The sequence below is a fragment of the Cadophora gregata genome, assembly GCF_030347475.1.
Source record: "Cadophora gregata isolate MNR1 chromosome Unknown scaffold_18, whole genome shotgun sequence".
NCBI lineage: Eukaryota > Fungi > Ascomycota > Leotiomycetes > Helotiales > Ploettnerulaceae > Cadophora > Cadophora gregata.
The window spans coordinates 1,130,792-1,156,106 of record NW_026695941.1 but is presented as its reverse complement, the minus strand read 5'-3'; the positions used below and the strand labels follow the sequence as shown (position 1 = coordinate 1,156,106).

Genomic DNA, 25,315 nt, shown 5'->3' with positions numbered 1-25,315 from the left:
CCCCGCTGTGACTCAAGAATGTAGGTTGATCTTCGATATTCCATCTGGGATAAAGAGAGCAAGTCTCTGAAGATGGGAATGTAAGGCAGATACCAGCCTCTCTTTGAATATTAACCATCGGGACATTGCCAATCTTTCGCCGTACTAGACCTCGGATTGTCCCAAGCTCAACAACTCTTTCAACATGACTACCACCGTCACCTCCACCTGCGCATGCCGCAACTTCTCCCTCACAGTCGAATTCCCCAATTCGATCCTTCCTATGGACCGGGCCTTATGCCTCTGCCACAACTGTCGTCGCGTCTCAGGCTCTTGTGGCTGGTCCAGCCTCACCGTCCCTCCAAGCCAAGTTGTCGACCCCTCGAATTTCAAAACCACCGCTTACGAATCATCAAAGGGCGTGGCTCGGCACCACTGCTCTACATGCGGGGCACATACCTTCACAATGGTCGAGAGAGGTCAGGTCAAGGCTTGTGTTATTAACACTGGACTGTGGGACCGCACAGAGGGCTTGATAAATTGGACGGGATGCAAGTGGATTGAGGATACCCTTGATGGTGGAATCAGTGTCTGGTTCAAGGATATGAAGCGGGCTGACGGGACGAAAGAGGGCTTGAGACGCTGGCTACGTTATGATGCTGAGGGTGGTGAGCTGGTGCCTGAAGGGTCGTTCCTGACCCTATCGAAGGAGGCGAAGCCACTCAAGGACGACAAATTGAAGGCACAATGTCTCTGTGGAGGTGTTAAATTTTACATCACTCGACCGGACGAAGGTTCGAAGAAAGCTCAATCGCCGTTCCCTGACCTGATGGTTCCATACCACTCGCACGGTTCTGCGAATCCAAAGAACGAGACGTGGTGGCTGCGGGATAACAATACGAAGTATCTAGCTGGAACTTGTGCGTGTCCTTCATGCCGCCTATCCTCTGGTTGTGAAATCCAGCCCTGGGCATTCATACCCAAATGCAATATTTTGCAGGAAGACGGATCGCCGGTTGATTTCTCAAAGGGAACTTTGAAGCCTTATGCCAGCTCGGAAGGGGTGACCAGGGAGTTTTGCGGTAGATGTGGCGCTACGGTGTTTTGGCATTGTGAAGAAAGGCCAAACTTAATTGATGTAAGTATAGGGTTATTTGATCCTGAACAGGGAGCGAGAGTTGAGGGTTGGCTGGATTGGTGGACGGACAGAGTAAGTTTTGAGGAGCTTGCTCATAGTAAAGAGCTTGTTGCGAGCTTGGCGGATGGGCTAAAGAGATGGAAGGCAGAGAAGAACATTTAGTCTATAATCGTAAGTTGGCTTGCAAGAGTTTGAGGGCATCTCTGCTAGGTGGTAGGTATGGGTACAAGCAGGCTGGAATAACACAAAGATTTGGGTCACGCTTCCAGCTTTGAGCAGTTTCGCTTCATACCGCAGGTAGGCATTGTTGCCTAAATGATGTTGATATTGAGTAGAATCTTTTATACAATCAAATTTGCCAAGTCTAAAGTAGCCCAACTCCCTTTAGGCACTTTACAACATCGACTTAGAACCCATATCATGAACTAAGTTGTCGACTATCAACATCGCTTGTACCAACTTCCCATCTTGCAGTCGCGGGGTGACAACCTGAACCGACAAAGGCGTCCCAAGGTATACTCTCCGGTCTACCGTCTTCTCGTCCCACAACAGCCTATTCCTCTCATCCCAAGTTGAGATTACACTTCCTAAAAGAGGCTTACCAAGTTCGAGATCCTGCTCACAGAAGTTTCGAACAGGTACAACCCCAGCAGGGTAATCCAATAACGTCCAGCTCGAGGTGTACCCTGCTGCATTGTATCTCTCAATCTCTGGCACAGGATGAGGAGCAACTAGACAAACAATAGCATCGATTTTGCGCCTCTTGCCACCCTTCCCATCATTTTCAGCCCACAAACCCATCATCTCCCGCTCCAGTTTGGTCCTTTTGGCTTGCAATTCAGCAACTTCGTGAAGTGTTTTAGGCTGGCTGCGCTTCAACTTCCCAACCATCCATGGCACTAATGGCTCGCCAGTTGCCTCCAAAAGATTACGCATTACTGCTCCTCCATCTGCACCCATCAACTTTGCCATCACACTTTGGCATTTTGTCCATGCAGGTGGTGTAGAGACTTCGACGGCTTTGACACCCGGGGAGTTATTGAGCTTCGCCTTCACTTCATCCAAAATCTTGGACATTGGCGGCAGGGGTACACAATTTCCATCCCCTCTTAAGATGCCAAATACAAATTCGCCCTTTGGACCACTTCCTCGAGCATCAGACTCAGGATTCCAAGCCAACGACAAGCAGTCTTCTCCCCACATCCAAGCCTTTTCAGTAGCTTCTCTCATTACGTAGCTGATATCGTCCACAGATCTTGCTAATGGACCAACGACGGCGGGGATAGAGCACCTAGACATTCCATCGGGAGATATGAGAGGACCACCGCCAGCTGGTAAGCGGCCGTTACTCTGCTTGATTCCAAATACGCCGTTACACATCGCTGGAACTCGAATGCTTCCTCCTGTATCGGCTCCCCAGCCGATTATACAACCTCGCATTGCAACAAGCACGCCTTCGCCACCCGAGCTTCCACCAGCAGTACAGAGTCTGTTTTTTCGGGTTCATAGTCCGACCGAAGACGTTGTTGATGCTGTCCAGTGAGTTGAGGGTTTGCGGCACGTTGGTCTTGGCGATGATGATGCAGCCTAGAGATAAGAGAAGATCGATCAACGGCGAGTTAGAAGTCGCTGGCTTGAAGCAGAGTGAAGCTATTCCAATTGAACTGTCCACGCCAACGATGTCAAATGAGTCTTTGACGCTAATTGGCAATCCGTGGAGGGGACCCATGACTCTACCCGCTCGAGCTAGGAACTCATCTAACTCTTTTGCTCTACGAAGAGCCGAAGTGAATCGCGGCTCGGTAACACAATTGTTAAGCTGTTGGGCGATTGCGGTTCTTTTACAGAAGGCTGTTGTGACTTGAATTGCTGAGAGGTCACCGTTTGAAATCCTAGAGAGGAGATCGTTGACGGACGGGGTTTCAGTGATTTTGATTTCGTCAGCTGTGAGAATCCCACATTCTCGGGGGATTTGCAAGACATTTTGAGGGCCATATTCCGCAAGGGGAGGATCTTTCGGTAGCATAGAGGCAGGCAGAAGCCATGCTGCAGGAGTCAGCGAGTTTCGGATATCTACTTTTGCTTTTGATATCTCTTCCCATCTGGCGTCCTTGCTCGCTTGATTCATAACGTTCGACATAGGGGGAGACGCTTGGTATGGCTCTCGCAACTCCGTGACAAAATATATGACCTCAAGGAAAGACGTTCTAGCCAGTGCTTTATCCGGGGGCTGAAGATACGCCGCATCCGGTCAGTGGTTACACAATGCAGGGTTTAGATATATTTCATCTAGCGGGCCGCCCGCCTCTGATAGGTCTAGAAGAGGTCAATTAAGGGCAGCGTGAGCATGTGGCTGGTGGGCGAGACAGGTTCAGTTGGGTTAGGAAATGAACCATAGGAATATCCTTCCTTTCAGTATCTTCCCCCATATCTCCCTGCCTGGTGTTCTGGGCTCTCTGGCAAGGCTCGTTAGATTTGGGGCTCTCAGTCTGATTTCGCAATTACTTCACCAGGGACCATGAACAACGAGAAAAATACAGATAATGCTGTCCCCACTGTGTCCGGATCGCCTTTACCATTTTCGGTTTTCAGCAAAGGGCAAAAACGAATCATCGTGGGCCTAGTTGCTTTGGCAGCATGGTTCTCAACACTCAGCAGCTTCATTTACTACCCCGCTATTCCGCTCATTGCCAAAGACCTGAGCCTCTCCATTGCCCAGATAAACATGTCCATAACAACTTACATGGCTGTCTCCGCAATTGCTCCCTCTATCACAGGCGATGCATCAGATATCTATGGGAGGCGACCACTGTATTTGTTCACGCTTGGCCTTTATTTAATTGCAAATATAGGCCTTGCCTGCCAATCAACCTTCGCTGGGCTCCTGCTACTTCGCATGTTGCAAAGCGCTGGGATATCCGGTATTTAAAATAACATCCTTTAGTTGACGCAAGGAACACTAACATTTTACAGGAGCTTTCTCCATTGCATATGGCGTCGTTGCCGACGTTTCTATGCCCTCAGAGAGGGGTTTATATGTTTCTGCCCTGACATTTGGGTATTCGAGTTTTCCAAGACCTCAAGTTTTTTTTCATTAGCTCACAAACATCAGAATCACAACTGCTCCTGCTCTCGGCCCATTACTGGGTGGCGCCTTGTCGTACGATCTCGGATGGCGTGCCGTTTTCTGGTTTCTCTCTATTGTTTCCGGTGTCTGTCTTGTCACGATGATCTGCTTGCTTCCTGAGACTGCCCGTGGCGTAGTTGGGAATGGGAGCATCAATCCGCCGCCCTAATCCCGACTTATCCCACCTATGGATATGTTCTTCGTGAAGTCGACCGCATTGGCTCATGATGTGCAACGTCAACGTCCACGCTCGTTCCCAAATCCCCTCAAGTCACTCTCCTTGCTCATGGCAAAAGATAATGCGGCGGTTGTATGTGCCGGAGCATTCCTACACACGACTTTCTGTTGTATTCCTGCGTCATTGGGAACCCTTTTTGTTGAGATCTATCAACTCAATCAGCTTCAAGCTGGCCTCGTTTACTTGCCTTTTGGAATCGGTTGCTCCGTTGCAGCCCTCGCCTCTGGGAAGCTGATCGATCGTGATTATCGGCTTACCGCAGAGTTTCACGGCCTCCCTGTTGACAGAGCTCAAGGAGACAACTTGAATACATTTCCCATCGAGAAGGCACGACTCCGCAGTGTTTTTATACCCCTCTTCATGGCAGTCGGAACAGTGATTGCTTTTGGATGGGCTGTGGATAGAAGAACGGTAATTCAACACCGGTCATCCGTCATTCTTACTAATAGTAGATAAGCCTCTTGCGGTACCTCTTGTTGTTTATCCAGAATAATCACCTCGTCTCCGTTGTCGCCAAGCGACAGTGCACGTGACCACTCGCCGCTTTTCTCACCCTCGCCTCACCTCGCGCTCACCCTTCCTCACCCTGCTCACCCTCACCTCACCTCGCGCTCACCCCTTCCTCACCTCGGCTCACCACCCCCTAGCAGCTCGGAATACTTAGTCACCCTTTGTGTGGGTCCTATCCTGGTAGCACTGTTGAGAATGTCAACTCCTGGCGAGCAGGATCAGAGGGAGCCAGAACGGGTCCCCCGGTGATCAAATGGGCTTCCTATTACCAGAATAGCTCCACGCCCCACCTCCCCTATGTTTAACTGAGACTGGAATTTGGTCTTTCAATGCATGCTTTATTCAGCTGTTACAATCCTTCAACTATTAAACCCCTTCCTCATCCTCCTTTCACTGTTCATCTTCTTCTCATGCTCCACATCTCGAGCGTCCTCTTTCTTCAGCTTCACAATTTCTATTGTTTCTTTTAGCTTTGTGCTTTCCTTGAGGAGCTCCCTTGTCTAGTTCTTATCTCCTTTATCTTCACAGCCCCAGCACCTCTTATTTGCAGGCACGCAAGATGGGCAAGAAGACACCAGAGGAGAAGGCGAAGAGGGCTCGAGAGAATGGATTCAATGATGACGACCATGATATTGATGATTCTATTGTCCTGAAGGAAATCAGAGATTACACTGATGGGGTGTACAAGGAGCAGATGGATATGTGGCGACTGTAAGTTTTTCTTCTTCCTAATCTGTACGTACTTCAAGGCAAGAAAATATACTAATGTCTTGGTTTCTGATCTTTACAGGTTTGCAAAGAACCGTCCAGGCGCAAGCCCTTGCCATTTTCGCACTTTGAAGCATTTTGCTGAATTTGTTGGACTATCAATACCAGGTCAGCTAGAGAAGATGCCGACCGTTGATACTGTACGTTGCTACATGCGGCGCTTTACTTCAATTTGGCCACGAGAAACCGGAGAACATATTCCTGAACAGTTGAGGAGATCACTCACTCATGTAAGTGTAATATTTTGTGACTCTCTCCTCTATTATCCAATTACAGCCATATCTATACTAACAGGCGAAAGTATATTAAAGGACCGCTTAAGGTGAAAATCGGCCTATCAACTGCTCATCGGGAACGACACTACTTAACCCTGAAGAAATACCTCATTCTGGTTCTCGTTATCTGGGAGAACGATTGGTCTGAGTTTGATCATGAAGCTTCTCGGGTTGGGTTTAGCGCCAAAATGAATTTCTATTGTTATTCATCAGCTAGGATAGGGGAGTTGACGGAATCTTCAGCTCGAGCAAACAGTGGGAAAGGGCTACGCTACAGAGTAAGTAACATTTTTGGTCAACTTGTTTTAAACTGAATATGTGCTGACGTTTCTTGACAGGATATCATTATGCTGGTTGGGTGGGGCCAGGATGGGAAACCAGAGATCCGAATAGCCTTGACAAGAGAATTTGCGAAGGGAAAGCATGACTCACGGAGCAGGTCAGATCTGAACACTCTCTGCTGTCCTCTGTTGCCAACACAAGCTGACGTCTTCCAAACAGGCCACAACATCCAATGAATGAAAGCACAACGGGTCTACCGTTTGTTCTCAATCCTATTCTGTTTATCCTCGGCATCGCTCTCGCCAGTGGTGCATTCAAGTATTATGAAACAGCCGACGAGATTTTCGATCTGCAACCCCCACAGTACGATGACCACTGGATCTTGGAATGGGCTGATCATATGCAAGACGTGCCTGTTTTCCAAGGCGCGACTTGCAACGGTCCTACTGGAAAGATTCAAAAGTCAACCTCGTTCTCAAAGCAGCTTACAAGTGCGGCTCAGTGGGCTGGCTTTCCCAACGTCACTATTCACGATGGTAGACGTGAAGCAATCGTCAAAGCTAACGGTAAGGCTCTTATCCTACTCTGATTATGTAGCCTGCTAATCATAGTCTTAGCTCGTGGCTATTCGATCGCCGAATTGGGGAAATTTGCCGGGCAATCAAATCACAGAGTGTTCCAGACGTACTATATGGCCGAAGGGAGCGTAGATGGCCAAAACAGCTTCCTCAATCAACCGTGCCGAACTGACTTTATCGAGGATATGCGGGGGATATCACTACATTGTAACCCGGAGCTTTGGCAATCGCTCCCAGCGAAGATGCAGCACGAGCTTCAACAGCGACCTGACTTTATCGCCCTGCAAGAGGAGATTACAAGCCTGAATAACAACATCACCACGGCGACGGACGAAGAGACTGGCCGAATGCTTCGAGCCCGACGGAAAGCCTTATATACGGAACGACAACAGCTCATCAAAGAAGAGCTAAAGAAGAGCCGTAAAAGTCAACCACGAAAACACCCATCCCAAGGCAACCAAGGCGATCGTCACCGCAGCTTTTTCAATCGTGTTCGCCATATGATGCCCGAACGTGACCGCCTGGCACGAACGTTACCCTTACCGTTCCCCCTCCGAAGCCCTGAAGGCCGGGCTGCTCTCGAAGACCTGATCGCACTCTACAGGGGCGAATCTCGTGTGGCTTATCAACCAGTTCTAAGACCTGTATTAGGTTGTTGCCCAGTGCCCAGTTGTGAGGAGGGGATCCAAAGGTTAGTGAGCCCTTATCCTCACGTTAAACCAAGCTAATCAACCTCGTCTTTTTATAGCATGCCGGTTGCGAATCAATGGAGGCATATATACCGTTGCTGGGAAGCGTATCTTAAAAAACGATACGGATACGCCATCTTCTGCTTCCAATGTAGTGAATGGGTGACGAGTGAGGCAGACTGGGAGCTCCACTGTCAAGATCACCTCGACAAACTCGAAATGCCTCTACGATGTGACCCCGTCACTTTCCGCTACGCCACCGCCTGTGCTGGATACTGCCCCAGTTGTCTTCGTGACTCGACACTGTCAGCTGCCCAGCGAATGCGTCAATTCCCCAAGCGGGCACTCTGGCTCGAGCACGTGGAGAAGCATGTGGAAGAGGACATCACGGGCATTGATTTCAGTAAACCCGTGCTGTGCCTGCATTCTTTATGCACTGAACCTTGTGCATTTGAATCGCCCCAAGATCTGCGCGAACACCTCCAAGATGGCCATAGTATTCCGATGCCTAGCTCAGGGAAGAAGCGTCGATCTGACACAGAGAACCAGCCAGATACTCAAGAAGGAAAATCGGATACCGTTAAGAGAAAACGCCCGCGACTTCAAGGCAAGCTGCGCACCGCTGTCCTTGATCCTAAGCCTGGCCGGCCGGGATGCCACGAGATTAAATCTGAGCCTTGGAATGAGACACCGAATTACAACTTCGTCAATTATTCGGCTGAAGACCTTGAGTCTAGTGGTTCGGACGTCACTAAGCCTCCAACGACAATATCCACGAGCTCCAGTCGCGAAGTTACTCGGTATTCCAGCCCAGCATCGAGTATAGATGATGCTGGTACTTTTGGACCTACTGACCCGCTTATATGCATTGATCCTCAGCTTTTCTCTCAACCAATTGTCCCGCTCATTAGAGATGAATCACTTTGCCCAGCCAGCATCTCTCCGAGCTCAGCGATAGCGTCTCCGAACGCATTCAGCATCACGTCAGTCCAAGGTACGATTGAGTCAGAGAATTGTATGAGCCTCGACAAAGAAGAGGCCCATCTATTGGAGGACGGAAGTTCTGTTGAAGACATGGCCCCTACTCAGAGTACGTTGGAATAACTAGCATTTTGGGAAGCTGGCTCTAACTAGGATACAGACGCTGTTATGCTCGCAATCGACAGCAAGAACACGAAAGCTATTTCAACTATTGGCGACACTCTTTCCCTGGAGGACTTGCCTTCAGCGATAAGTTCTGACGGTACAGCCTTCAAGCAGGGAAGCCCTACTTGTCTAGACGGTGGTTCTATGAATATCAGTGGATCACCAACCACCGTCTCCGGCAAGGGTGCTCACAGAAGGATACCGACAACTGGACTAGGGCGCATGAAAAGCACAGTAACACAGCCGCTGTGTGGCAGTCAAGGAGTAGGAGACCAGCCTGTTGCAGTCGAAGCCGAGGAATGCGGGGTTGAAGCGCTGCTTGCCAAGTGGAATGGAGGCCAGTATCTTGTGGAGTGGAAAGGCTTTCCAGACGGGCCGAATTGGTGGGTTAAAAAGAAAGACATCGACAGAGCGCTTGTCGACGCATTTGATGCGACCTATCAAGGAAATCATCTCGGCGTGCAATTGCTCAAGAAGCGAGTACGGAAGCGAACGGTCGAATACTTTGTTAAATGGGCCGGCCGGCCGGATGAAGAGAATTCTTGGGTGAAGGAAGCCACCATAAGTCGTGAACGAATTATGGAGTTTGAGGCGAGAGGGAAATAGCTGTCTACAGGTATTAGTAGAGGTGATGTGCTAGAATCTCGAGGAGGGGTAAAGTTCTGGTGAACACGAGTAACAAGTTGCGAAATTTCATTTATCTTGTCGTTCACTTGCAAGTAACGTCTGTCCCTGCGTCGCGAGACGTTGTTGGATATGTGACGCGCACCCCTCTGCCTGCCACGCAATACCATGACGAGTCAACACTCTGTATTAAATAGTCCCAGTCTGCCAGATAGTTTAATGAATCATTAGAAGTGATAATATTCTAACTATCTACTAGAGCAGCTACTTATAGCTGGTAAACCAATTAGGTAGCAGCCGTGGCTCACTCATGTGACCAAAGTCACATGTTCTAGTGAGTCACGTGGCACGGACCCAACTAGGTGTGGAGTCATAGACCAACAGCGTCTCGCTACGTAGGGACGGACGTTAGCTTTTGATTCTCGCTATTCATTTAGAGACTGCTTTTATTTATGCAATGCTATAAACATGGAACTAGAAAGAGGCTCCCTTAAAATTATATATCAGCTCCATGATACAGAAAGAATCAGTTCAGCAAGCATCGTCCGTAAGAGGCAGCGATGACTTCAACCTCTCTAATATTGCAGACGCTTCATTCGCAATTTGGCGCGACTCTATAGCGCTCTTTCTAAAAGCTTCGGCTATGTCGTCTTGTTTTTGAATATCAATTTGCAGGTGCTGGTTTTCTAAGTTTGCCGTTTGTAGCATCACCCGAAGTTGATTGGTGGCCTCTTCAGCTTCTCCCTTCAGCTGTGCCTCTACTACAGCGGCATCTCTCCATCTGCTCACTTCAGACTTCAATGTTGAATTTTCCGTTTCTAATTCCAAGATTCTTGCGGTGAAATTTTCCTCGGCTCCCGCGAACAATGCATGCTGGGTTTAGAATTAGCTTAAATCTTCTTAAATAATAGAGAGAAATGTAAACCTTTCCAGCCACAACTTCAAAGGAAGCGCCAACTTCACGACAGAGCTCCATATAAGCTCCAATTGAGTGCTTACTTAAGCATTTTTCAAAGAGGTGTGCTCTTGTTGGTAGATATTTCCATGAATATGGATCGTCCGCATTTGTCATCAAACGGACTTCGGAAGGTTCGATTGATATACCTAGCCTGGCTTCTGTCGTGTTTTATTAATATAGACTGAGTTATTGAATTTTTAGACCTTACTAATGTGCTCTGAGAGCGTTTCCCGACACCTTGCCCTCCATTTAGCGCGATCAATATTACTTGGTCGAGGCGAGGCCATCGTAGCAGACGACTATGTTTTATGATTTAGAAGACATTTAGATCATTTGATATAGCCTGAAGGGGGTTATTATCTAAGCTATGAAAGAGGTTTAGCTAGATTATGCTTCCGTTTCTCTGAACCTTAGGCTGGGATTCTAAAAATAAGTATGATCGAACACACCTCTCAAAAATAGAATCTTAGCATTACTCCTCGGGGTCCACGAACGGCCCCTGCACCCGCGACTTCATTCGACCGAGCCAGAGGCATAAGGGCTGGCCAGAAAACCGGCAAAGCGCTTGAATCAAGGACTTAGGAACAGAAGTAAAAAAACTAGTAGAAGAGATTTCAAATGTTTAGGGGACAAGCATAGAAACCAATTTCTCATTAAACTCATTCACTAATTTCCCAGAATTGGTTTTGGCCTGTTCAACAGATCCCACTCCCACCCTTGGCCATCTCTTCCAATTGTTCTAATAGCACTCATGAGAGGTCTTTCCATAATGATTGCTCTGCTAAAAACGACTTCCTCCACCTCTTTATATGAAAGGCTTAAGACCAAAGTTGCAGATATCTGGCTGTAAACTCTATATTTGAGAACATGAGTGTCATCAGGCTTGGCATCAAAGCCCAGTTCAATGCAGCAGTCATTACAGATAGTTAATAGCCCCATTAATCGCTTGCTCCCTTTCAATAGCTTGTGCTTGTGCCTAATCCGTGTGAGAAAAGAATAGACGGACCCATGAATTCCCTTGCCTACAATATGGCCTCGCCAGTGTATCTTGTCTTCAAAATCGCAATTGACACAAGAGACGGCAATCTTCGCTTTGGTTTCAGGCTTTGTGCTGTCGTATTTCTTCGCAGTGAAGTCGAGCTTCGATCGTTCAAGGTTTTGCTGCGTCAAATTGTAAGAACAGTGGACATGGACTGGGGTTATGTTTGAGGCCGATTTAGAGAGCAGGAGCTCTTGCGATGATGTCGGAGAAAGTATCCTGTTTCCTTAAACTCAGCTTACCCCGTGGGTCGCCAAGGGCCAGTTCATCTCACCGAAAGCTTCTTTTGGCCTTTGTATTCATATAACTTAGAGCTTGCGTGTATAACATTCTAAAAATAAAGGGAGCCAAGGCAGGCACCTCTCTAAAGACGGAACTTACTTTAGTCACGAGCAAGCTAGGCTAAATAAAAAATTTGTTGCATGTCGCGGAAGTTCGAGTGCAGTATCAATGTAAGCCACTTTTTTTTGGCTTCAATCTGTTTGCATGAAGGATGGAGAGGGCCAATGTTCTCTGCTCCCAGTCTCTGCACCCTCCACCTGTTTCTGCATCCTATTCCAGTTCCTGCATCCTGTTCCTGCACCCTGTTCCTGCACCTGGTCTCGCTTGGATTAGTCCCGCAAGGCGTAATCTCCTCGGACTCGATCTGGTCTTGAAGAGAAACAAGCGCGGACGTTACAAGAGAGGTGTTTTGGGTGAACTCCGATATTGCGTTTGCAGACGAGATTTACGCCTACGCCTTGCCGCGAACTCAGCGGTACTGCAATCGAACTTGCAATCAGAAGCTTAACTGAGGAACTGCTTGAAGCTTGGCATGTTGACATGTAGTGCAACGAGGAACAAAACGTGTGACGAGAATCAGCGCCCTGTAGCAAGATGGTACTAGGAACCATTTCGAAGGAAGTGAAACGGGATACAAGACTCTTGCAGCAAACGCTGCGACGTCAGATGTACCTACCCACAAACCTAAAGGTGAATTTACAGGCTCTCAGAAGATCTGTGGCAAGGATAATGGAAGTGGCCTCGGGCTGGAAACTTGATGATTTCTTTAAAAACTGTATCAAAATTAGAAATACTAAATATTTATGTAATCGGCCAATATTCGATCCTGGTTTCGTGTACACCACCAAGTTGTCAGGCCGTTGTTGCCTATGCTAGCACGGCGGAGGAAAATACACATTGCACGACAAAAATTCATCGTTTCGATATCGCTGTAACCCTTCCGTCCAGCAACCTGCTATCTCTACCCGAAAGCATAGGACATACATCTCGACAGTGTTTGCTATTTCCACTCAAACCGTTCTTACATGCAAAGCTGAACCAGCTCAGGCAGGTTCAGAGTATTTCTCCCGATATCTTGCCATTGGAAGAACATAAAGCACCATTAACCAAAGACACCATAGCCTAAATGTTTGTTTATCTGACTCTACATCTGTCCGTAACAGTGTTTTGGACGCAATCAGAATGCCAAGTAGTAAAGGGAGTACAAATCCAGTAAAGGGCAATTGCCAAAATGCTGGAGCGACCAATGAGAACAACAAAATCATATAAGCATTGACTAGTCTTGTGAAAGAATCGCCGAGGACTATAGGCATAGTTTTTCGACCTCGGGCTCGATCTCCTTCTTGATCTTCCATGTCTTGAAACTGGATCGTGCAGGTTATAGCTGCTGTCATAACTGCGGACCAGTAGTAAGCAGTCATATCCAGAGGACCGCAAGCGACTTGTGCTGCACCCGCTCCAAAAGATATGAATCCAAGTGCGTTGCTGATATTTCGAACAAGAAATGTCTCCTCTGCTGCTCCGAGATCATTATACATCCATGTGAGTATCATTAAAAAGATACTCTCCTTACTTCCACCGAGATATAGTGTTGAGAGAAGTACGATTGGGATCGATACAAGAAGAATTTGACGAGCTTGTTTAGATGTCAGTCGACCAGATGGGATCGCGCGCCAAGGTTTATTGATGGAGTCCTCTGCGATCGCGTCTGGAAGTCGTTGGTTCGCGAGGTTAAAAATCCAAAGGTTCATCCACGTCCAAAGTATTGATTTCTGTAGCCCGGAGAGAATTCCAAGGTTCGGTCGTAAGTCGGCACTGAATAAACCAGAGAAAGCAGCCGTGAAAGCAAACGTGGTAGCAGGAAGTATTGTCGTCTTAATATCACTCTTCGTAATGAGATAAATGGTTTTTGCGTGGAACAAAATACCCCTTTTCTGAAAGCTTGTTAGACCTTGCCTTTCGTGATTACCTAGCACCATACCTTTGTCTGCAGAGGTGATTCAACCTCCTTGAAAAATTTATCCTCCATTCTCAGAAAGAAGATATCGTTCTACAAACGTATGAAAACTAAAACAAATTGAACTCAAGTGTATATATATCTGAACTCTTCCTGATCAGACCGCGATTTGTCTAGGTACTATATAGTTATTTACAGTGTTCTAGTGCTTACCATACGCGGCCTGCAGATAAGTTCAATGTGCTCAGCCTATGTAAGACTTAGTTGGCTTGTTAGGGGGCAGATACTAGGGGCAGAGACGAAAGCCGTCATTGTCTGTCTACATCGTCTCCAGTCATCACTCGCCTATGGCCTTACGTCGAAGAAGGCCCTTGCACTAGAAGAATCTTCAAACCCTTGCGGCCAAAACATTTCTTATATTCTACTAATACATATCAACTACTAGTACAAATGCTTGATTTCGAATAGAAATTATAAGATAGGAGGAGCATCGGATTGTCTAATTCCAGAGCCTAGTCCGATGACCTTGAGCAACTTTCTCTATATTCTAACGAATCAATTAGGGCTTAGTGTATAGTTGTTCTTTGATAGAAATTAAAGTAGACAATCACGTAAGGAATAATGATTATAGTCACTATATTTAGACAGATAATGCATAAATTAATAGCAGCAAGCAAATGATATGATTAACAGATTAGAGCTTTAAGAAGAACGGATGTCTCTACTATAATCACGTTGTGACCATTTTCCTACTGTTTACTTCATCCCCTTAAGCCTAGTCTTGCTACAAAACTTGCTTTTCCTAACTGGTCTTCGAGGCAATGTAACTTCCTAACGAGAGCACATTAGCTAGGGATGAGATGAGAAAACTTAGTCAATCTTGTACGCAAGATAAAGCAGCACGTTATACATGAAAGATATTGTCCCTCGCTAGGGCAGAAATTAAACTCATGGAGGCGGCTGAGGCCGATTTCGAGCCAAAATCACACTGGATTTTTGCCACTAGTAACCGCCACTAATTCGTGCACCCTGTTTCTGCACTCTGTTTCTGCACCCTGTTTCTGCACCCTGTTTCTGCACCCTGTCTATTATTTCACAGCCACCCGAAGCTATCTTATTCGAGCGATCTATTATGCAATACTAAAGTAAGTCTCAAAATAAAGAAGAGCCAGAAAAGACACCTCGTTTAAGTAGATACAGTTTGGGATCTGAAAACGGCTCACGTCGATCTTCGTTAGCACGAATACTAGCCGCCGGTTACAGAACCAATATCTGGAAGGAGAGTTCAAATGAAGCAAATGAATGACCCTACTGCAAGCGAGATTAATCATTACTATAATTAGAATATATCTCAAGCTTTTTTCCTATTCTTGGAAGTCAGCTTCATAATAAACCTATGTCAAATTAGTCAACTGGAGCCAAAATTGGATCTGCGACTCGCCCAAGGTGAAAACTTGCGGAAGGAATAATTTCGACTCCTGCGGGCGTACGGGAGCCATGTGACTTATCAGAGTCACTTCATGACAAATATTAGTGTCTCTAATGCCGTCAGAAAAAACCTATATGACCTAACCTTTATTCCACTCTCCGTCACACCATGAAAACACAGCGAGAATCTAATTCTTAAATCTCCTTGAATATTTCCATTCATCTAACCTAAAATCAGTATTTTTTTCCCTACTCTCCTATTAGATTATATCAGACTCTTCATTATGCTCTTCTCCTTTATCATTGCCCCTGGTGCTCTGGCTTGCATTGCTGCTGCGGCACCCACATACCCCGAGCCAGCACCAACTACCACTGCCGCTCCTCAGCAATCCGCATCAACTGGACTCAGTTTCACTCAGCAACTATACCTCGCTGATACCGCCGCCGACCGATTTGCCCTTCTACCACTGGATGAGCAATTCAAGTTTGCTTTCAATGATCCAGCGCTGATGAATAAGGGAGGACTAGGAGGAGACCTCATCACTGCGAACCGCAAGACCTTTCCTGCTCTCGTTGGTACTGGGTCGGGTATGGCGGTCGGCTTTCTGAAGGGCTGTGGCTTTAATACTCCTCATGTCCACCCTCGCGCTACCGAGCTCCAAATCGTTGCTCAAGGCGTCCTCCAGACCGAGATAGTTCCTGAGAATGGTGTTTTCGATACACCTGGGGATGTTACGAGCGGCCGCCGTGTCATCAAAAATACCATAAACCAGTTCGAGATGCAGCCTTTCTACCAAGGCTCCGTCCACTCACAATTTAATCCTACCTGCGATCCAGCTGTCTTCATCGCTTCTTTCAACAGCGAGGATTTTGGAGCCGGTCAAGTTACAGACGAGTTGTTCGCTATGAGCCCCAATGTCGTTGTTGCCGCGTTTGGAGAAGCTGTTGATGGCGCTGATATTGATAAATTCAAATCTGCCATCCCAGCCAGCATCGCGAAAGGTGTCGAGGAGTGCCTTGCCAAGTGCGGTATCAAGAAGCGTTAAAAGTTCGCCATAGTCTAATGACTGTATAATCTTTTTGCGCGCTTTCTCCCAAATTCCTCATGATTTGAAATTTTTTAGTGGTCATGAGTGATGGCTTAACTTCAGAGACTGAGTAACGTCTGTCCCTGCGTGGCGAGACGCACCCTGTAACGAGACGAATTTATAGTTTTGGAATCACAATTTTTTTTAGCAAGTTTATAGAGTTAATATTAATATTTTACTTTCTTTAACTATTTCTCCCTAATAAGAGGTTCAGTTGTTGGGACGATAGCTGGGAAGCTCCTCGAGGGTTATTCGGAAAGGAACTTGAGAAGTGGCTCTGGAATACAGATGGATGGTCGACATTCAGATCCTCTTGAAAAGTGTGATACGCTCTCTGGCTCTATAAGTTACCAGATTTCCAAGCTACTTCCTCAATTGGACCCGTCACTGCTTCCCTCCTCCAACATCGAAAAGTTGTCTTTCATCAAGTGTCAAACAAGACTTCTCACAACAAGACTGCAGAACGTCTCCCGAGCTATCATGTATACCACCATACCTCTTGATGAAATGGAACGCAAATCTGTTTTAATCTGTTTTATCAAATGCACAAACCTTGGTCCCCGAAGCTTGATACCATGCACTGTCTCCTGCAAGAGTTTTGTCTAGGTCCTCGAGACCTGCAAATTGGGTGACAACACTCTTCCTTGGCCTGTGGATCTTTCCCTTTGAGATCACTACGCTCAACAAGATCCATCATTTTCGCAAGATTTAAATTGTTGGAAGCAGCTCATCAGTCCACTACGTAAGTTAGCCTATCTATATTGTAGGCTCCTCTCTCTTTTCGTGGTATAGGTTCTGACCACGGTATGCGGAAAATAAGTTCGCATGATAGCTAACTTACAACAGGCACTGTGCTGTGGTTTAGAGGGTACTGTACCTAGTACCTTGCCGTATAGATGTTACGGTGCTGTAGCATGGGGCCGTGAGTGCGACCCACCATACCGAAAATGATTCTTAGTAGGGGTATCTGCGAAGTGCGTCGGGGAAGTGAAAACCATCAACTTCCTCTACTCCAAAGTATTACTTCTTGATGGTTACCATCATTCTCAAACTAGTTACATTCCTTAAATGGTTGCCCCAACGTCGATCTTCAAGCACATAGATGAGCCTGCGAATGGATAAAGCTGAAAGCGCTCAGTAAACCAAACATGTATATCAAACCCGCAAAGACAACTGTTAAATGCATTATCTGGTGGCTACATCCGTAAATATCATACCTCAGTGGGTGCCATCTTTCTGGGATCCTTACTGTATAAACTATAGCTCCAAGAAGATTGAGAATTGCCGCAATTAACATGTATGTCAGGCTCATTCTTCGGTTCTGGATCTCCCAGCCATGAATGATAAGTCCATGTATCATGAAGACCACTGCAGAGAGGCCAAAGGAGGCGTACATCATGGTTCGATAAGGCCGGAGGGTTGGATGTCGAAATTTCGGGTTCAGGGTTGCCATGGTGCATATCACAGCTAAGACAGAGACCACAGCCCAGTATAAGTTCTGCAGTTTTGGGTCACAATAAAATCCGTAGTAAACCGAAGGGATTATTGATCCCCATATGAGAATAATAATTCCTAGATAGTCGAACTGATTCCAGTACGCAGCCATCTTTTCGCTATGGTTTGACATAATATGGAAAGATGCAGAGAGGGAAAAGCATAGGCTTACGCCAGAAAAGAATGTAATAAAGCCAATTATATCCCAATTTGAATAGCGGCGTGACAGATGTGTCCTCTTGCACACATATATGTTGGAAGGATTGCGAAAAGCACCGCGCCGAGGAGGTGGGAGTAGATGTTCACAATCTCATTGTGGATGTACTTCAAGCTGCTCAGGGACTTCTGAAAGGATCCAGAGATAGGCCGATATCCAGTGAGGATAAATTCATTATCTCGTCACCAGCTGAGGAGGTCGTTCCATCGTAGGAGCAGATAGTGACCACTTTGGATTCTAGGCTGCCTGGGTGTATGATCCGTCGGCTGATTTTCAGTCTCTCTCTGTTCAGGGGCCATATTTGCCCAGTTCCTACGTCTAAAAATCATCTATCGGAAAAGCGCCGCTTTGAAACGGTTAAATCCCTTTTCCGTGCTGAGAATTCGAAAAGCGATTGTCGGTAAGCAATGGAGCCAGGAGGGGATCTCCTAAAAATAAATAGTCTAGCTTGAGGGGCTAAAAACGGCTCCACATTACATTCCACCTCCTTAAACAAGCTGAGTAGCACATCAGTGCCCATTGCTCAAAACCATTGCGGCGCCTTCTAGCTTTCGATCCTTCGTACTTCATATCAAATGGCCCCAGTTAGATCCAGTAACCTTGAACGCGGCAAGTGGAGAAGTAAGTGCCGTGAAGAATTATCAAAGCACATTCGTAAGTCTCTCTTTGCGCATTCCTTTCAGTTCTTACTAAGAGAACTCCAGGAGATAGAGTTGGAATCTCAATTGAACCATCACAAGTTCGCCTGATAACTGGGACTGATGATCCTTATGAGTGGAAAGTTCTGCCAGAGAAAAGGCACCTCTTCTCTAAAAAAATAAGCGACCATTCGATCGGGGCATATAAGGAACTATGTGAAGGAATTGGTATTACGTTTGAGGCTGTGTCCGCAAGTGTAGCAACAGGGATGGGCTCAATCGGCAATATCCAGGAGTTTCTCGTCTCGACAGAGGTACGCAGGCAGCTTAAGTTTTTGAATCCAGCTAACCATTTATTCAGCCTACACAAGTGGGCCTTAGTGCAAGGATTGATGAATTGCATGGAGAAAACATGACGCTTAAACGAGAGCTAGAGGAATGGAGGGTTCAGGCTACAGCAGAATCCGAACTTCGACAACAGTTTGAGCAAGAAGTGAAAAATCTCACAGTTGCGAATCAGATCCTCCATCAGGATTTACAAAAGAGCACAATGGTAGCAGAGTCTTTCAGAAGGGACATAAACAAATACATTCACATAGTAAATGGGGTGATGCCGCTGATGGACGAGTTGAACACTGGATTGACAGGAAATGGGGGCTCTGGTGAAGTGGAGCCTTTCCTATGCCCTGTCGTTGAAAGTCGTAATTGACATCCAGATTAAATCAGAGAGATCAGCCAATTAATCAATTGACTGAAATGGGCTAAGTTACATAGAATGATAATACCCGTGCAGAAAGCGGTGACTAATTCATAATCCACACACCACAGCTTACTTCCGAACTATTACGGTGCAGCTTGTGCAGATATCTATCTCTGCTTAGTGAACAGGAGTCGATGGTCCACTTGCTATTCTCGGATGTGCTAATTTGTCATCAAATGCCACATGGCGAGTGCGTTTGAAACAAGATCTCTGGCTTAAGTTACACGCGAACAGATCCACGGCCGGATTCTCCTTCAATCTTTCGGCTTACTGGTTTGGGCCCCTGTATGTACAGTGCTCACCAGTACTATCCTGCTAGAGTTCACTTCGTCTACGTCAAGCTCTCTTCTAAGATTTCAGCGCTGATGTCTATTTGCGGCGACGGTTAACATAAGTTGGGTCCGAGTATTGGTTGACTTTCTCTGGGAATTCTCGTTCAAGATGCAAACCCGCTAAATCATAGACTTAAGACATGTTCAAAATTGACTATGAAATTCTTGAACTACGCCAACAGCTCTTAGCGCGTTGATTACTCCCTCTCATTTGATGCATCTCAAGAAGTAGAAAAGGCGAACTTAATAAGGGAGGCAAATCTCTTCCATTTGACAGGACAGAGTGAAGATAATATGATCGATGCCAAAGTGAAGAATGCGAGCGGACTTCATATAACCCGCCCCCGAACAACCTAGACATTGAGACAATGCGGGTGATGAAACCTGCCAGAACGGACCCCAGTTAGCTACGTTTGCCTCTGGCAGACAAAAAATGTGTTTTTGAGCCCACTTGAGTTCCCAGTGAGTTAATTTGATATCATAAGACCCTACAGTCTCAAGTAGTTTGAATTCAAGTTAGCGAATGTATAGATTGGAGTCCTGAATGATTAAGCAGGCTAAGTCTTCGGGCAAGCCAGGTTGTTCCTTTCTCTCACATCACATTTTACTTTGTCTCTGACCTCGCACCAGGTTCTGAGGGCAGGCTCCGAAGTTCTCTTTTGTATCGGCACTGACAATGTTGGCGTCCAGTGCCAAGGCAAATGATGTGATGGTTTCTGCCAAGGCCCATTTCTTTCCGGCTCCATAGCATCCAATAAGCTCAAAAGATCCCCCCTGACTTGGATAATCTGTGCGTCCATCCACCATCCCAACTGACAGAGATGGATTATACAAGCTCAGATTGAGCACTTCAGCCTCTTCATCCAAGTCAGCTGTCAAGTGAATCCAGCCCGACTCAACCACACTGACTGGGTCTTGACAGCAGGAGATAAACATAGTAGACATAACGTTGACAGTACCAATGTCCTGTCTCCTCTGACCATTCCGAGTACCACCGTCTTCAAACTTGGAGATGACGGAACGCAATCTGGTTGTATTACATCCGAGAATTGCCCGGCAGACAGAGTCAGACAGACTACCCCAGGCTATGACTTCGACACGGCGTGGATCCTTGAAATTTCCCCACGACAGTTTCTTGTCGGATGAGAATCTACCCTCGATCTGAAAATTGGTGATTCCCAAGCCTTTGCTAGCAGTGGAAGTAAGGAAGTCTTGACAAGCACGATGCGTGGAGATGGTCACCATGTTCTGGCCGGCTGGAGCGCCACAAGTATAGTGAAACCTGACCTGAACTGTCCTTCCAAGCACGTGTGGAATAATCTCAACAAGTCGAGCATATCGACTGATCTTTTCGGCGCTGGCTTTGAATGAAGACTGGAGTGTTGGCACGTGGCAGTAGAACCGGAGAGCATCATCGACCGTGCGGAAAGTGAATACAGGAGTTCGTGACAAGCCTTCGCTTAAAGCTTCTTTGCATCCACGCGAACAGCTTGCAACAATTGTGGGCTCTCCAGTCGCCAGGGCACTGTACACTGATCTTTCACACTTCTCGTGGACGGTCAGCGGATCAGCTAGACCAGAGGGCCCTCGTGTAAAGCCAAGGCAATTTTCAATCTTGATGTCCTTCGCTTCCTCGTTGCGGTGAGAGGGCGACGTCTCTGCCGATCTTTCTAAGTTTCGCGTTCGATCAATCATATATGCTGCAGGTATGGTGAAATAAAGAGGTAGAAGAAACCCGACAGAGGCGGCGAGACGGCAATTTATTAATAAGCGGCCTGTTGAAGAGGTGAGGAAGGACACTAGATCCATGATTTGTGGCTTTATAGATTGAATATCGTCATTAGAATGGAAAGTCGCTAAGTGCTTGAATTGTTCTTCTTGAAAATTCTTTCTAAGTCATTGGCGGGACTAAAGTATGCATTAGACATAGATCTGAGAGCTCAAAGTGTCAGCTCTGGTGTATACAGAAACAGGGTGCAGAAACAGGGTGCAGAAACAGGGTGCAGAAACAGGGTGCAGACAGTAGCGTAGAAAGTATGCAATGCAATTGTCAGACAGCCGAAAATCGAAGATGGTTTCAATTAATCAAGTAATCGGCGTTAGTTTTTTTCCACCTGTAGACCTAAGCAAATCCGCAGAATTCACCGTGGGTGGTTGAGCGACGACCGATATTTGGGGCCATTTATCCTTCCCAATAGAGTGCTTTCGAGCCCCCAAGACCCACATGATAGAAATTGCTTCAAGTATCTCGGTAAAACTAACCGAATCGTTGTCCCAATAACATACCAGATCAAAGAGACGGGCATCCTCCATATCTTCGTATTTCTCGAGGTTTACCGACAATTTTGATTCGCAATTTTCCTTTATAACTCGGTTAAACTTGACCAAAATAGTAAGTTCTCGAAGTACTTGGCACCGATTGAATTTTTCCATAAATCGCTTCGGCCCAATGAATTGGATCCACTCGATGTCGATAGCAAACAGTTCAAAACTAGCGTCATTTTCACTCGGGGAAAGAGAAGAAGCAGCGAAGTTGTGGATGTCGAAGTTCACATAGACAGTGTCTATCATAAAGTTGATGTATATTTTATCGATGTCGGCTGATAATACGTATCGTTTCAAGGCCGCGGTACGTGATTCGTGGCATACCTGTAATAAGGGCGGGTTCTCTTGCTGTCTAGGATATTAATGCTGATTTAAAAGCGGTGTGATGTTCACAACACGCGGAATCATCGCCAGGTACCAGATGTCCAGACGAATCTCAGGTGGAAGTCGAGGGAATAAGGAGAATGTCTGGAGATTCATAGTTCCTAAGTGAAAGTGCTGGAGGTCACGAGTAAAGAGTAAAGGAAAAAAGGAGACTGATTTTAGAGGGGCTTTGTGAGCTAATTGCCATGTATGTGCAATTTTTATTGAGGCTTTGCAACGTTCAAACAGAGCTAGTTCTCTCAGAGAAGGGATTAAATGCAGTTGCCAAAGTACGGTGTTTCTGGAACCTAATCTGGCTCCAGAAAGGGGAGCCCGTTCTGATGCCGCTATTTTGAGATCATCCATCATTATTATGAACCTTCATGAAACAAGACCTAGCAGTAAGGTATTAAACCCGTCACATTTGCCATTGTTATTTATAAGTAACCCTTAATGTAGAAAACATCAATCCCCATGCTCATCGTGTATGGAATGAATAAAAAGGCAATTATCCATTCCAATACCGCTGCAATATCAGCCATGCGACCCAAAAAAGCCAACACCGAATATGGCACTGCTATTATTAATTCTAGTATAAGAACCGCAGTTTTGATGCGATAAGATAGTCGCATAGCATTGTTTTGGGAAATAGTCAAGGATGTTCGAAGCTCCCAGCAGATAAGCGCCATAGTAATGGAGTAACAGAACCTACTCTAAAGTCAGCAAAAGGACTGATTCGTGGTGAGTAAATATACATGAAAGTAGCCACAAAGCTCCAGTGAAGAATTTTGTGTTGATGTATATCAAATATAGAGAGTAGCACCAGCGCCAATCCTCCAATGCTGATGGAAACAACGACTAACTTAAGTTAAGTCAATCAACACGTCACTTAAAGAATATTATGCTTCCCATCATTCAGCTTCCTCATTCGCTCAGACCCTTTCAATAAATATTCCTTCCCAAAACACCTCTCAAACAATGTCCCTATTACCATCATACGAAAGAATTTCAATCTCAAGAACCTTCAGCCATCTCCTTATTAATCCGTCAACAACTCCTTAATCTCCTTAACATCCCTCGGACCATGAGTATTAACCTCCTGCAAAAGTCCCAAAGCACCAATAGCCTCCTCCACGAGATGCGTGAAATGATGTTTCCTATCCCCCATCAACTCCTTCCCCAATCCGTATGCCCCAATAATCTCCTCCACAAGATGCCTATCATGGTGATGAGGTCCCTCCCCATTCCCACCAGTCATATAATTCGCAGTTCCACCCTTCGCCTTCTCCCGTTCCTCACGTTGCAAAAGCTCCCAAGCACCAATAGCAACAGCAGCCCCAATTGCAGCTTTGGAAAGATGAGAGACCTTGTTGTCTTTAGACTCGAGGGTTTTGGCAAGTTGGTCGAGGGTTACTACTGCGCCGACTCCAGTGGCTAGGAGTTCGACGTCTTCGGTCTTTGAGAGATGGTTGTGGGTATGAGTGTGTGGCATCGTGATGGTATGGTATACAAAATATGGCTAATTATAGTGTGATGTGTTTGTGATTGATTGTTGTGTGTTGCTAAACAATAAGCTTTATGATCTGGGGATAAAAACAACCAAGCTTCGCGGAGAAATTGCTTCATTCATATAGACTTCTTGTCGATCATGATCCCTGCGATTTAGAAACACGAGAGACTGGTTACCGGGAGGCAAATGATACATTTCGCAACTTCCGAACCAGTCGGGTTCGGTGGGAGGGATACTAATGGGAGGCTCATACGACTCTGGGAATTGGTGACGTGAGGATCAGAGCATCACGCTTGAGATTACTAGATTCAGAAAACAACAAAAGCAATGAACACGGAATATGCCCATGTTTCGAAGATTCTCGGATGTTTCTAAAAGCCGCAAAAGCCCTGAGGAAATTCTCGGTTGGGAATTATTGGTGGCTGGAAATGTCACGATCAAGTGTTGGAGGAACTACGTTGCTGCAGTTTCAGCCTACAAGCCTGTTATAATTACAGTTGCATAAGGAGCTACTACAGAGAGAGAGAATCTCCTATATAAAGGGGTAGCGTACTTAGTAGTACGGCCTATAGTACTAAGTCTACGCTTATAATCCCTATATTTCTAATAGCCTCTCTATTCTCTATATCTGTAGTAAATAGAGCCTTCTAAAGCAGTATAGCGCTGAATATTCCCGAAGCGATACTAGAGTATCACCGAAGTATTACTGATAACTTATATTATATAAGGAGCCTTGATTGTGCCTTATTAACTCCTGTAATATACTAATATATATATAGTGCCTACGTCTCCTATTTTCCTAGGAGTTTAGTAACTTTATAGTATTAAGGTATATAAAACGGTATAAGAGTGCACCTAAATCGCTCCCTTATTAATAATCTCCTGCTCCTACTGCTCTTATTTACCCTTCTTTATAGTTACCTTATACCTTCCTTTTATAACTACTAAGATATTCTTTACTAGCTTTCTCTCTAGCTTCTAGGGTATATAAAAGTTATTCTCTTCTAGTTCTGTTTCCTTTCCTTTTTCCTTTAACTATAGAATAAGATTTATCTTAACTATTAGGTATAGTAGTTATATATCGTGTTTTACTTGATTCGTAGTTATATATTATTATTAAGGAAGATATTTATTAAAGAACTGATTTTCCGCGAAGAATATTTCATTTTTTATAAGTTCTATTACTAGAAATAGCCTTGATTTATACAGGTCTACTATTAATTAGCTAACTATTATTAATCTTAGAGTTATTATTAGAGAATCAGTTATTACTAGGTAACCCTATATATATCTTATATTATTTAAACGATTCTAAAGGTAAAGCCTTCGTAAGAGTATCTACTATATTATTATTACTTAGAACGTGTTTTACTACTAACTTATTATATAAAACTATATTATCTCGAATATAGAACTAGCGGATATTAATATACTTTACCTTTAGATAGAATTTCTATTCTTTTAAGAGAGATTCAGCTCTAGTGTTATCGAGATATAGCGTAAGAATTCGGGATAGCTTTATATTAAGGTCTTTCTATAGCTTAAGTAACTAAGCTACTTCTCTAGAGCT

The 25,315-nt window shown here is 45.5% G+C and overlaps 10 protein-coding genes across 10 annotated transcripts; 5 read left to right on the top strand and 5 right to left on the bottom strand.

Moving 5' to 3' along the window:
• Nucleotides 1-184: 184 nt before the first annotated feature.
• ONS95_006780 (uncharacterized protein) lies at nt 185-1,279 on the top strand (the record flags this gene model as incomplete). The annotated part of the gene is made up of 1 exon (XM_058500255.1): nt 185-1,279. The coding sequence occupies one exon, from the start codon at nt 185-187 to the stop codon at nt 1,277-1,279; it is 1,095 nt and encodes a 364-aa protein (XP_058350091.1).
• Nucleotides 1,280-1,510: 231 nt separating this feature from the next.
• ONS95_006779 (uncharacterized protein) lies at nt 1,511-3,257 on the bottom strand (the record flags this gene model as incomplete). Its single annotated transcript, XM_058500254.1, has 2 exons — nt 1,511-2,571; nt 2,633-3,257. 2 exons carry the CDS (start codon nt 3,255-3,257, stop codon nt 1,511-1,513), a joined length of 1,686 nt encoding a protein of 561 aa, XP_058350090.1.
• Nucleotides 3,258-3,635: 378 nt separating this feature from the next.
• ONS95_006778 (uncharacterized protein) lies at nt 3,636-4,215 on the top strand (the record flags this gene model as incomplete). Its single annotated transcript, XM_058500253.1, has 2 exons — nt 3,636-4,038; nt 4,091-4,215. 2 exons carry the CDS (start codon nt 3,636-3,638, stop codon nt 4,213-4,215), a joined length of 528 nt encoding a protein of 175 aa, XP_058350089.1.
• Nucleotides 4,216-5,551: 1,336 nt separating this feature from the next.
• Nucleotides 5,552-9,336, top strand: ONS95_006777 (uncharacterized protein; the record flags this gene model as incomplete). Its single annotated transcript, XM_058500252.1, has 8 exons — nt 5,552-5,703; nt 5,783-5,990; nt 6,062-6,313; nt 6,374-6,474; nt 6,537-6,883; nt 6,935-7,586; nt 7,644-8,674; nt 8,726-9,336. 8 exons carry the CDS (start codon nt 5,552-5,554, stop codon nt 9,334-9,336), a joined length of 3,354 nt encoding a protein of 1,117 aa, XP_058350088.1.
• A 549-nt stretch (nt 9,337-9,885) lies between these two features.
• Nucleotides 9,886-10,605, bottom strand: ONS95_006776 (uncharacterized protein; the record flags this gene model as incomplete). Its single annotated transcript, XM_058500251.1, has 3 exons — nt 10,521-10,605; nt 10,280-10,470; nt 9,886-10,227 (listed from the first exon to the last, which is right to left on the bottom strand). The coding sequence occupies exons 1-3, from the start codon at nt 10,597-10,599 to the stop codon at nt 9,886-9,888; spliced, it is 612 nt and encodes a 203-aa protein (XP_058350087.1). The 5' UTR covers nt 10,600-10,605.
• A 1,965-nt stretch (nt 10,606-12,570) lies between these two features.
• Nucleotides 12,571-13,710, bottom strand: ONS95_006775 (uncharacterized protein). Its single transcript, XM_058500250.1, has 2 exons — nt 13,615-13,710; nt 12,571-13,567 (listed from the first exon to the last, which is right to left on the bottom strand). Exons 1-2 carry the CDS (start codon nt 13,660-13,662, stop codon nt 12,677-12,679), a joined length of 939 nt encoding a protein of 312 aa, XP_058350086.1. The 5' UTR covers nt 13,663-13,710; the 3' UTR covers nt 12,571-12,676.
• Nucleotides 13,711-15,302: 1,592 nt separating this feature from the next.
• ONS95_006774 (uncharacterized protein) lies at nt 15,303-16,064 on the top strand (the record flags this gene model as incomplete). Its single annotated transcript, XM_058500249.1, has 1 exon — nt 15,303-16,064. The coding sequence occupies one exon, from the start codon at nt 15,303-15,305 to the stop codon at nt 16,062-16,064; it is 762 nt and encodes a 253-aa protein (XP_058350085.1).
• Nucleotides 16,065-18,392: 2,328 nt separating this feature from the next.
• Nucleotides 18,393-19,164, top strand: ONS95_006773 (uncharacterized protein; the record flags this gene model as incomplete). Its single annotated transcript, XM_058500248.1, has 3 exons — nt 18,393-18,471; nt 18,522-18,769; nt 18,817-19,164. 3 exons carry the CDS (start codon nt 18,393-18,395, stop codon nt 19,162-19,164), a joined length of 675 nt encoding a protein of 224 aa, XP_058350084.1.
• A 980-nt stretch (nt 19,165-20,144) lies between these two features.
• ONS95_006772 (uncharacterized protein) lies at nt 20,145-21,242 on the bottom strand (the record flags this gene model as incomplete). The annotated part of the gene is made up of 1 exon (XM_058500247.1): nt 20,145-21,242. One exon carries the CDS (start codon nt 21,240-21,242, stop codon nt 20,145-20,147), a length of 1,098 nt encoding a protein of 365 aa, XP_058350083.1.
• A 2,032-nt stretch (nt 21,243-23,274) lies between these two features.
• On the bottom strand, nt 23,275-23,727 carry ONS95_006771 (uncharacterized protein; the record flags this gene model as incomplete). The annotated part of the gene is made up of 1 exon (XM_058500246.1): nt 23,275-23,727. One exon carries the CDS (start codon nt 23,725-23,727, stop codon nt 23,275-23,277), a length of 453 nt encoding a protein of 150 aa, XP_058350082.1.
• Between the last annotated feature and the right edge of the window lie 1,588 nt (nt 23,728-25,315).

What these genes read in the sequence shown, in the direction of transcription:
- ONS95_006775 (XM_058500250.1), bottom strand. Translation starts at nt 13,662, where the DNA reads ATGGAGGATAAATTTTTCAAGGAGGTTGAATCACCTCTGCAGACAAAG. An exon ending in AATCACCTCTGCAGACAAAG is followed by an intron (nt 13,568 to 13,614) that starts GTATGGTGCTAG and finishes ACAAGCTTTCAG; the next exon opens with AAAAGGGGTATTTTGTTCCA.